Source organism: Manacus candei, unplaced genomic scaffold (genome assembly GCF_025592945.1).
Source record: "Manacus candei isolate 608988 ecotype Guabito, Panama unplaced genomic scaffold, ASM2559294v1 h1tg000043l, whole genome shotgun sequence".
NCBI lineage: Eukaryota > Metazoa > Chordata > Aves > Passeriformes > Pipridae > Manacus > Manacus candei.
In genome coordinates this window covers 673262-685781 of record NW_026138091.1, presented here as the reverse complement: position 1 = coordinate 685781, position 12520 = coordinate 673262, and the positions used below count along the sequence as shown (strand labels likewise).

Sequence of the window (12520 nt, the reverse complement as noted above, 5' to 3'; positions counted from 1 at the left end):
CAAATGAGAATGCCACACAGGCAGGAACTAGCCCCTTGTCACCCAGCTGACCTTCTTCCTAGCGAAAGAAGCACCCGAAAGCCATCAGCCAAGCTGCATAGACAATCAGTTATTACAGTTGCCAAAGCAGGTGTGATTGTCAGGGATTAACATATCTCCAAGCCCTTCAGAGACCTTGATTTCTCTAAGCTGTTTGACTAATAGGTTTTCAAATGTCAGTGAAGGTAAATAGGTCAAAAAGTTACAACTTTGCTATATGGGTTACAAACAGGTGGAGATGACCCCATGACATGGTGATGTCATTAGTGAGTACACTTGTTCTGTATTATCAATGGGCCACTGTTTCTTTTCCAAGTATGGATATTTACAAATCATTAAGCAGGCTTCAGCTGACAGGCAGGGATTTCAAATACCTCTCTAAATTTTTACGGTGTTTGAACAGTGGGGAGAAACTAAAGTTTTTATTTTTTTTTAAGTTTTAAATTAATTTAATGAAGTCACTGAATTCCTCTATATACACCAGTATCTAATACCAGAATTCAATCCATTATTTTAAACTACAGTGGTTATTTTCTGTACTTAGTTAATCCTGAAGAATCTTCCTTGTTATACACAGAAAACATACAGTGTTTTAAATGAAAATCTTCTTTTTATGGCCTCATTCATCTTGAGGTATTGAGTTGCTTAAAGATGTCTGTGTTGCTGAAAAATTGATTTCAGACAATGTCTGTTGTGATCCAGCATAAGAGTATTATTTTATAGGAGTTACAGTAGTTAAAGCTGTTGACAGCCAAATTTTCTTCAGGGTCTGCTGATTTTTCAATGCCTTCACAAAACTCTGAGCCTGATACGCAGATATGAGAAGGACCCACACTTTTTCATTTGCACTGGCATAATGACTGCTTTATAACAAATGATTTTGACTATCACAGTTGGATTGTGACTGACTTTGAACTTTATTGGAGATGCACCAAAAAACTCTTTGTCGGCATGCATGTCTTCTTCATTCTGCTGACCACAACTCTTTTGCTAAAAATCTCGGTGTGAAGGGGTCTGTGAAGGCAACCTTTCCAAGTATGGTTCTTTTAGCACCATTGGGAGGGGGAGGGCAAGGAAGAGGGAATCTATCTTTCTCAATTTAAAATATTTTAAAAACCTCAAAAATTTTATCAATCCAGAAGCCATGGTTCTGAAATCACTGGAGAGACTAGGCCATATACAAAGCTACCTTCTCCTAGTTTCTGGGGGATTTCTCACAAACCTCACAATTCTACCTGTGACCTATTCATTCTTTTACCTAGACCAGTCTATCTGTTGTACACATGAAAATGGACCTATAATAGACTCTCCTTTGTGTAGTTAAGAGATGGAGTGTAGACTTTTCTTTATATTCTGTAATTGCCATGAAAGTTAATTATTTTACAATGAAACAGGTGCAGGTTGCCCTGCCAAAGTGAGTTCAGAATGCATAAGAAAAAAAATGAGTTTATGAGTAAGTAGCTATTTCTCTCCATTTACTCACAGAAAATCAGTATACCATCAACATTTTGGCTGAAGAGCTGTCATATGTTATAAAGAGCCTCACACCTTTCACAGATTACACAATTAGTGTGTCTGCTTTCACTGCTGTTGGAGAAGGACCACCATCAGTTCTTACGGTCAGGACATGCGAACAAGGTAAAGTTTTGTAACTCTGATATTATCAAGGCTAACATACATGACTTTTTTCACTGAACATTTGAATTATTTTTTAGTAATTTATTTGCTTATCGTTATATTTTTATGTTTTTGTTGCAGTTCCAAGCTCAGTACAAAATATATCTTACAAGAATATTAGCTCCTCCTCTGTTTTGCTGTATTGGGATCCTCCAGCAAATCCCAATGGGAAAATCATCCATTACACAGTTTATGCAATAGAACTGGATACAAAAAGAGCATTCCACACAACAACTTCAAACAACAGCTTACTTATGACAGGTATAGTGTCATTTTATTAAAAAAAGATAAAAATTTAAACTTGCAAATACATTATACAAAATTAAGTTTTCCAACTGTATATAATATAACCATTTGCAAAGTAGATGGATCAAGTCTCACATATTCACACACATCCACACACACACAACATAACTGCACGTAAAAACAAGGTTGGTACACTACTGTTAGAGCTGTCTACTGTGGAGAAATATGTAGGGAATATGAGATGAGAGCAGAGGGAGAAGATAAGCAGTAATTTGAGAAAGGGTATGAGTAGTAATTTGTGAAATGGATTTCTCCCTGGAATTTTTGTCTAAGCATCTTCTGTCCACATAGAAAAATATTCCTAAATTGTCTATTATTTTTTAGACTTGAATTTTTTTCACAGTATTTGTCTAACATTAATAATAATTTTCTTATTTTAAGATGATAATTTTTATAGTAATTGAAGTAAATCCATTCTTTAATAGGGTTTCAGACACTTATTTGTGCTAATCAGAGTAATGCATATAGAATAAACCCACATATTTGGATGTACATATACACATCCTTTATTTTGACAAATAAATTCTTTAAGCTAGTTACAGGGTTAAAGCTAATTGACTTATTTCAAAGTCTGTTGGTTTAACTGCGTGCCTACTTGGCTGTCCCCACATAAATGCTATTATATGTATTCTATCTTTTAGGTAACAAATGTGCATCAAAAAATCTTAGAACAGTATTCAGTTTTATAGTTTCATAAGTAACTATGACAAAATAAATATGTTTAAGAAGTAAACAGTCAAGATTTTTTTACTTAATCTTTTCAGGCTTAAAAAAGTACACAAATTATAAAATGAGAGTGGCAGCCTCTACTGCAATTGGAGAAAGTGCTTTGTCTGAAGAGAATGATGTTTTCGTGAGAACCCCTGAAGATGGTAAGTACATTGATTGTAATGATGATTTGTCTTCTGTACTGAGGTTTGCATTTGTTTAGAAAGAAGACCGGGCATGTACGTAAAGGGAAAAGAAAGTGCAGAAATAAAATCAATGTTTCTTGAAATTATTGATCTTCAATCAGTCAGTGATTTCATTCAGACCGTTTTTAGGTAAGTGCTGAAAATAATAACGAAAGCTGCAGGAATCAACGAATTTCAGTTGTGATCAACAAATGGAAGGAAAGCTGCAGAGCTGAGCTTGCCTCACTGAAACCATGTCCCTAGCACCCACCTAAACTGTAATATTTGTGACTTCATCTTATTTTCTTTTTCTTTTTATGTTATCATGTGGAAATCAGGTTGGTTTTGAAGTATCTGAACATGGCACCTTCCACTATTCATAGGCCATGTTGCTATCTGTAAGCAGAGATGCTGATGAAGATTTTTTACACTGAATGATATTATATGCAATTGTTTCTGTAGAGTTTTGGGGGCTTTATTAATTTTAAGACTGATCAATAGTTCTAGCATAGTGTTTAATGCTACTTTTTGAAGATTTCTGGATCTTCCTTAATTGCTTGCAAGGCAGTCTCATCCCATGAAGGCACTGGGACCGTAGCTGAAGTTGTCATTGGCTTCTGCAAAGAAAACACATGAATTTGATTTACAGAGCAGAGTCATGAGTATTAATCTTTTCTCATTTGTATCGTTTGCTTTTTCACTTGTTTCAGCAAAGTTATTTCTAATTTTTACCAAAGTAATACAGAAGGTGATTTTCCATTTGTCATTTATCTCTCTCCTTGAAAAATATGCTATAATACAAGAAAAATAATTGAGTGCCAATAAAGGAGAGGAAAGGATTATGGGATTAAAAATCATGGGGATTTATAAAGTTTAGGTGATTTGAATAACCACCCAAAATATCAAGTTCAACACTGAAACTTAAAGTACTTGCAAATATTTTTTAAAGTTGCATGCTTCTATGCTATTAGTTTTGCAGAGGAAATGTATATCACAAGAACAGAAAATCACTTATCTAAATATTTTTTTCTCTGAAAGTTTACAATTCCTTTGCCTCTGAGTCTTAAAGAAATTTTTCAAAGTGGAGTTTCAGAGCAACAGTTCATCCATTTGTAAGAGAGGTGTGTAAGGCTTGAGGAAACTAATGAGAAAACCAACAATAATTCCTGCCTTTTTTATGAGGCTATGTATAATTATTTGTCTTCTCCTTCTTGTTCTTTAGTTTTCCTGAGGTAATTCAGGCTGAGATTCACGTCTCCTAACCAACCCTGGACTGACAATTTGTTTGATTCTTGAAAAGATAGATACCTCCAAATAAAATATTCTCTACAACAGTTTTAGATAACCTGTGTTAGGATTGAAGGGCTGTTGCATTGAAATATTGTACCATGCCAGATAAATTTCAAAATGTATTTCAATTAAAAATTAAGCTTCTTCACATGGGAAATATCCATGTGGGCAGTCTTGTCATCCAGAGAACAGTGATCTGTTACAGTTAACACTTTCCGTTCATGCGCTCAGAAATCAGAAATGAAAGTGGTTTGTGAGACCTTTCAGGCAAAAAAAAATTCATGATAAATTCTGAAATATCTGTATATAGGTAATTCGTACACAAACTGAATCCTATAATCCTGGGTTTGTAGTATTTTATTTTTTTTAATTTTATAGACAGGTTATCTCAGGGGTGAAGTGATGAAGCCTTCAGAGGAATCAAAGTTGACATTCAGAGTTGATTTTATTCGTAAGTGCAGCCCACTCACTCCTTCAATGCTTCTGTGCTTTATTAGCTTGCTGGAGCCACATGAACTCATACATTGCCAGTAGATTTAGCCAACACACTATCCCAGAGCTGGACTTGTTTTGTGCATGACCTTCACACCAAGATTTACACCAGGGTCACAAAAAGGAATTTAGTTACAGTGCATACAGTCCCTTTTGTTGTTCAATAGTTGATTGAGTGAAATAAGAAGGGTGGCTATTTATGTAGAAAGCAGTAAGAGGGCATGAATCTAAATTTAAAGAACTGAATATGAGGAAGACAATGAGAGGATCTGAAGGATCAGTCTGCATGAGATCAGTAGAGAGAAGAGATTTTTTTTCCTAAAAAATGCAGTTTTAGATAGATTTAAAAGTAGATGAGAAAAGAAATTCTTGAAAAGCAAGTGTTGTGACTCAGAAAGACACTTAGTTTTATTAGTGGAAAAGAAGACATACTGAAATTAACTGAGATAAAAAGGCTTTGAGGAGAGTGAGAGAGTGAGTGTAGTCCTTTTGGTACAATTAGCTAATTTAAATGTTAGGATCCAATAGGTTTATGCTATTAGCCCTATATTCAGTTAATTTAAAGGGCTTTTTCCTGATTTCTGTATTGCAGAACCAGATTCCCCACCTCGAAACATAGAACTAATAAATGTAAGTGCAACAGAAATAAATCTGAAATGGTTACCACCTGAGCAGCCTAATGGTCTCATAACTCACTATGAAGTTCTGTACAGTGATTCCAATGATTTTTCTATTAAAAATACCTCATCTACAAGTATATCACTGAGTGAAATGAAGCCATATACTCTCTACAATATTTCTGTAAGGGCATTCACCAGACTTGGTCATGGGAATCAGTCATCTTTCCCACTTCTGGTCAGAACTTCTGAAACTGGTGAGTATATTATATGTTTTTTAAAATGAAAATTTTCCAGAATAAACTGCTTTATGATAACCTTTGATGCCCAGGAGATAAGAATAATTAGTTTTAGAAGTATTTGATTGCTTTGCAAAGCAGTAACTTTGAATCCTGTTTTTTCTCTTTCATAAACCAAGCAAAACAGCAAGGCCAGCTGCTACATAAGGGATGGGGAGCCAACGCTTCACATGTATGAGACAGGTCTGAGGTCAAGGCAGGTCTGAGGTCAAGCCAGGAAAGAAAGTTAGCAGGTGCAGTGGTGCTAAGTCAGACACAGTTCAGTGACAGCTGGGCAGGTCTGTAATGGTGGAGCTGAAGCCAGACTGCCATGTCAGTCTGCAAGTCAGGGAACTCATCAGTGGGTCCATGGCCAAGCGCAGCCATGGCAGCGATGAAGCAGGAACTGTAGCTCAAACAGGGGCAAAGCACAAGAGCCACCTCTGAAAGCAGCTCCCAGAGGCCAGTGGTCAGCCCCAGCTGCAGCCTCCCTGCAGCATTGCCTGGGAGCCTGTCATAAGGAAGGAGGAGGCAGCCTTTGACACTACTGCTAAGCTGGCCCTGAGCCCCAACAGCCAAACCTCTGAGAGGACATGCTTTCAGGGCTCCTTTTTTTCATACAAGAAGGCTTCCTTTTTTTCATACAAGGGTTTATATAGATGACCCGGGCAAAAGAAATAAAATGCATGTTGATGATGCAAGCTGTTAATTGTGGCAGCACAACACGGAAAACCTCATAACAATAGCTAACATGAAGAATTGCAGGGATAGTTCTGGAGCATTAGAAGGAACGTTTAGTGTCATGCTCCAGATTTTTTTAATCTCTCATATTAGGATGATTTCTATCAATTATTTTTTTAAATGACCTTGTTGTTATGGTGTCTGTCTGCTATGTGTTTTTGATCTTCCAATTCAGCCTCTTCTAAAATGTATTTTATACAGAAAAATATAATACAAGTCCAAAGGTTTGCAATGTTTCTTTTAAACCACTTTACAGAAATTCTTCACAAATCAATGAAACTAACTGAAATCTTGTATGAATATATTTTTTTTCTTCTAGTTCCTGATTCTGCACCAGAAAATATAACCTATAGGAACATTTCATCCATGGAAATTGAATTATCATTTTTTCCACCGTCCATTCCCAATGGAATTATACAGATCTACACAATATATCTCAAGAGGACTAATGGGACTGAGCAAAAAGTTATAAACACTACTCTTCTGACATTACGTATTACAGGTCAGCATATAATGATCTGGAACTTATGGCAACTGTAAATTGTTCTGGGAAGTGTTCAACAGACAGATTGAGATAAATTAGTTCATTGGTTGGACGTGATCCTGCTTGTCCTTATATAAAGTTTTTTGCTGCCTGTCTGAGAAATAACCCACTGTGTAATGTGGTGAAATGGGCCATGAATGATATAAAGTCTAACGTATATCCATTCTATTTTAGATGTTTAAACTGCAAGGAACTTCAATAGATATCTTTGCAGATCTATCATTGTAATGAAGTAAACCCTCACATCACCAACATATCTTTCTGATCTTAATTTGGGTAAAAATACTGGACAAAAAATTCTGGATAAAAACCTTCCCTTTCCACTCACCTTTGCTTCTTTTTCTAAGTTCTGTCACTATTGCTGAGGCATGATGCAGCAGTTAATGCTGGGAGCTTAATATCTTAACCACTACATTTTCAGAGTACAATCAAGAACAAACTGAAAAGCATTCTAGGAATATGAAGTATAAACTGGTAATTAGAGCTTTGTCCCTGCTTTTGCAAAATACTTTGTGTTCAAACTTTCTTAATGCTTATTTCCATCTCTAATGACACAGGTCAGTGTAAGTGATAGGCCTACTCAGCACTTCAAAAATACTTATGGTCCATTAAAAAACTGATTTGTTCCACTGAATGGTTGGTTCATTGAATTATTCTTTTTTATTTAGATTTAAATAAATATACAGAATATACTGTAGAAGTGTCTGCTAGTACCAGAATGGGGGAGGGCCTTCGTAGTTCACCTCTGCATATACTGACTGATGAAGACGGTAAGTCAGAACAGAAGTTGCAATGTATTCTTGTCTGCCTGTATTCTTAAATTACTCTTACACTTCATGTCAGTTATGTTTAAGTCCTATGCACTTTTTTGGCAGTTATGTCTCTCTATTGCTATCTGTGTCAGTCTGTCTATACATGAACATACTTTATGCCTCTCTCTCTCTCTCTCTCTCTCTCTCCATCTATCAATATACTTACCAGTACAAGCAATGTGAAGTGGCACAATTGCTGTGCATGGACATTTGGTCTTACCAATATCTTATGAATTTGAAGAATCTAAATTTACTCATAATATCATAATCTAAGACACTGCACAGTAGAATTAAATATTGTGTTTGGTTTTTCAGACACATGAGAGCTGAGGAAAGGGAAAATCAAGAAAAGGCAGCTTGAATGGTCCAGGGACATTTATGCGGATTTTTTTTCTTTGGTGATTTTTGTATTCTTCTAAACAGATGCGTGTACAGATACACGTAGATACATGTAGAATTATTCACATTATGAAAATGCTCAAAGTCCATAATCTGTAGCACTGGACTCCCAGAATGAGCAGGGGAGTGTTCTGCACTGCAGGCTGAGGATAGAACCCATTTGTTGCAACCCCTGCTAATTTGTACAGTAGGTCACAAATCAGCAGAGGAACCTTAGAACTATTTATACTTTCAGTACACAATTTAGTTATAGGAAGTTATCCTTGGTCACCTCTATAGTTTCTGCAGGGGGAATCATGAAAATCAATTCGAAGCAAAAATCTTAAATTAGGTGCTGTGACACATTTTGGAAAAACCTATGTCTCTCTCTATCCATTGTTTAAAGAGGAAGTCTCTGAGAATCTATACTAAAGTGGCATTGACACAAATGTCCCTCCAGCCTTTCCTAGATTAAGTCTCTTTTCATGTTTTAGGAAACACTGATTTGCCTCAAATTCAGCTATTGATGATAATGGATCATTGCATATCTTCAAGATGTTGATGGGCTTACATTCACACTATGAGTAAAAAACATTTGCTCAAGAGTCACGTTGCTGGAGCAGACTGAAAACAGCTGATTTGGACAAATCTATCTTTTTCACAGAGTAATTTTATACAGAGCAATGTAGTTTCTATTCTTTAGCAAAAAAATATCCTCTGAATAAGAATTGTAGAATGAACTAGACATGCCAAAAAGACATGACATTCACCGTATGACAGATCTTTTATTATATAGTCACTAAGGATAATATAAAAAATAAAACACTAAATACAGCTGTCAAAATTTTTATCTAGTAAATACAGACACTCACTAAATACAGTGAACCTTTGTTCATGAAAAATACAAAATATTTTTTCATAAATGTAAAGAGTTATAAAATCTTTATGCCAATTTTCGAGACAGTGAAAGAAGGAGCAAGAACTGAAAAACAACAATATTTATAATACACCACATGTTCCTTATTCACAGGAACACAGTGTTCCAAGGTTCAGACCAAATGTTTCATAGATTTGCTAATAGTTATGCTCATATTCTCCATTTTCATGCATGACTACAGCTATGACCTAAATTTTTAGTGCATGATGCTCTTTGGTTTAATTTGAGAAAAACAAAAGTAATTCTAATATTACTTCATAGTGATACATAGGTCCATGAATCAAGATGAAGAAAAATATTTATTTTTTAATAACATGCTAATACAAAGCAGTATCACTTATGCATACATGGGTATATTTTCCTCAGCAAAACTAATACAAACTTTAGAATGAAATCAAACATGGTCTAATATTTTTGTTTACTTACAATGTTTCCCCGCGCAGTCGTGGTATGGTGTCATGTAGAGGTCAACTTAAAATTAATTTTAAGGGTCTCAGTAAATGCCTGTCTTTTCATTTACCACTGTGATATGTTAAATGTATGAATGTGGTCCTTATTTGATGAGTGAATAAATTTTACTGCTGCTCAGTATCCCACAATTTTATTGTCTCTCAATGCTATGCTTATCCATTCTTCCACCTTTTGGTGCTTTGTATAATTCTTTACAGCACCTCTTTTTCCTCAGGGGAACTATTATGCTATATTTTACATGTGTTCATACTATAAAGCTTTCGCTTTTATTAGAATGGGGAAAAAATTTACAGCAATATACTTGGACAGTAGGGGAATCACTGTAACCTACCCATTACTCTGTTTTCTCATGAAGTGTTTTTTCCATTGAATCACAGAAACAGATGTTCTAACACCACCATGCAAAATCTTCTTTTATCATCTGTTAGAAAAAGGAAAAGAAGCTGCGCCTTAACATTAGCTGATGGATACTGTCCCAATGTGATACAAAGTTCACTTTCCATCACAAATAACTAAAAACCTATTTAAGGATGCTGCATATCCCATTGATCTTAACTGTTTAACAAGATGTTGTGTCCTTTTCTCTCATTTTATAGCTCCGAGTTCTCCTCCACAATCCCTCTCTGTAAAACAGTTGTTGGGTGTCACTGTGAAGTTGTCATGGAAACCTCCTTTGGAGCCAAATGGAATTATCCTCTATTACACAGTTTATGTCTGGTAAGATTTTCTGGAAGTAGTTCTGAGAATAAATATTAATCTGTAACCCATCAGGAATGTGGGGGTTTTCTTACACAATGTGTTGATTACATGTTTTTGGAGAACGAATATTCATTCAGCACTTACAATACTAGACTTTTGTATATACAAATTTAGAGTAGATGAAAATTGGGGTATTAAATATTTTGTAAGAATTTTCCAAAGGTTATATTATAGTAAATGAATTAGATTTTATACTAGAGCATGGTGACTATTTTCATTATATTCTGATTAGACCTACTGCAAGGCAAGGCACAAGCCCATGCTGAATTGTCAAGGAGATTTGAAATAGGCTTAAAACTGAAAAATATTGCCCCTTTTTATAAAAAGTGTGTAAGAGCCATGTTCAGAGTCTTTGTATGTGCTATCAGTTATGTCTACTGCTATATTTTGTATTTATTACATTCATAGCAAATGAGTATTTTTTAAAGATATTATTCATTTGCTGTGTTTTGGTTTTTTCTATCTTTTCTTTTTTTCCTATTTTTTCTCCATCATCCCTCCTGTGATATTTTTTCACCTCTAAAAAGGAATTTTGTCACTTTAAAACTTGCAGCTTCTGTCCTATTCTCTGTATAACATAGTTTGGCATCTCTTCAAAGATCTATCTATAACTTCTACTAGGATTGAAAATATTTTGTTATTGATAGCTTTTGATATATTATATTCACGCTGTACCATGTTATTGCCACTACTAAGGTGCAGGAAGTAAATATTGAAGTGCACCTTATAAGATGTGTACCAGATGTGCAAATCCACAGTTGTTATAAACACACTACTACTGAGCTTACATTTATTATTTTATTGTTACTTGGCAGTTTCAAGATAGGGTTTGGCCTCAGTTCCTACTGATTTATTTTTTTTTTAATTACAGGTTTAGTTAAGTTGGTGATAAAATGAACAGGAGTGAGCTCTTCTTCCCAGAAAAGTTAAATTTGTCTTCTCTTGTTACTTCTACTGTACTGGGAATGTCTGTTGCTCTTTAATGACAAACCGCATTTAAATTAATGACTGTCCTTGAGCTAGAGAAGAGTTACTTCATGATAAGGGCTATGGTTTTGATTCAAGCTGTGTTCAAAGACTTGAGGTTATACAATTTTTCATCCTTATATTCTCTTATAACTTACCGCTTTTGTTATTATGACAAAGGATTTAGCAAGAATTATTTTTTAAAAATACCTCTTAATTGATCCGACTAAATATTTTACTTAAGTAACCATGTAACTTTTTGCAGTAGACCTTGTCCCTCTTAATTCCATATTCTCCTTACTCTCTCTTATTTGTCATACTGTGCCATATCTAAAATTAGAGGGGCTTTAGGTATCATGTTAAGACAAGGACATTGGAGAAAAACTCCCATTGCATTCAAAGGGGTCATAACTTCACTGCTTCCTTGAGGGGGAGGGAGGGGTGGAGGAAGGAGAGGAATTTTAAGTATTTAACAGAATTGTCTATATGATTCCATAAAATGCATTGCAGTGTGAGGTTTGACAAGATAAACTGCTGTGCCATACAGTTGCTACTTTTGGGAGGTATTCAATGTATTTTGGAGGAGATTGTTAATCCCAGTGCTTCTCAATAAAGCAGAATGATGAAGGTTACTACGGATGTTAAATAAACGTTCCTCCACTTCACTTAAATATTCTGCAACAGTTACAGAGAATTTGGTAACTTTTCTTTAACTAATCCAGAACAAGTATCTACAACTACTAGAATAGAAAGAGTAACATCTGGAATGTTTTCAGTGTTGTATTTAATGGTATTTGTCACAGGGCAAGGAGGTTTTGGGTGCTAGCAGGTAGTAAAGCCTGTGTACCTTGAATCTACAAACTCATACTGCCTAAGTCTGTAATTCTGGAGTATTAAAGGCATATTTACAAAATTGCCAAATTTTTACATAGCTGTTGTCCTTTGCCATTATCCTTTTCAGCAAACTTCTGTCAGATAATTATTGACTAGATCTACTTTGAGGTAAAGATTTTTAAGAAAATATGGTACCTGCCTTTGTCAACTGAAAGTATGCAATTTCTTAGAACCTCTGTTGCCTGCATTTCTGAAAGTTCTGATTTAAAACTTTTTATTATTTTTTCTTCAGTAAAATTCCTTGGCTTAGCTGATTCTGCTATGTACTTTCTTTCTCATTGTCTGCAGAGACTGCACTCACTTTGATCAGTGTTTTCTTATTTTTATGGCAATCTCATTTGTTTCTAAGCAGAAAATCATCTCTTGAAACACCTCAAACTTTTGTTCTTCTTCCTATGTCTGGTTGTTGAAATGTTTTTTGCCAAC

At 35.1% G+C, this 12520-nt stretch overlaps 1 protein-coding gene and 1 long non-coding RNA gene across 9 annotated transcripts in view; one reads left to right on the top strand and one right to left on the bottom strand.

Moving 5' to 3' along the window:
• PTPRQ (protein tyrosine phosphatase receptor type Q) overlaps nt 1-12520 on the top strand; it is a 130265-nt gene that overhangs the window by 44342 nt on the left and 73403 nt on the right. For all 8 annotated transcript variants that reach the window (XR_007905921.1, XM_051795683.1, XM_051795682.1 and 5 more), the window contains 7 exons: nt 1525-1677; nt 1798-1977; nt 2787-2894; nt 5290-5571; nt 6653-6835; nt 7546-7647; nt 10072-10192. Coding sequence is in view for 7 of the 8 variants with exons in the window: in XM_051795683.1 (XP_051651643.1) it covers nt 1525-1677; nt 1798-1977; nt 2787-2894; nt 5290-5571; nt 6653-6835; nt 7546-7647; nt 10072-10192 (1129 nt within the window). In the remaining variant the exon portion in view is untranslated. The remainder of the gene's footprint in view (nt 1-1524; nt 1678-1797; nt 1978-2786; nt 2895-5289; nt 5572-6652; nt 6836-7545; nt 7648-10071; nt 10193-12520) is intronic.
• Nucleotides 2933-10133, bottom strand: LOC127474641 (uncharacterized). The gene is made up of 3 exons (XR_007905923.1): nt 10032-10133; nt 9807-9896; nt 2933-3532 (listed from the first exon to the last, which is right to left on the bottom strand). It is a non-coding gene; the product is annotated as an uncharacterized LOC127474641 (long non-coding RNA).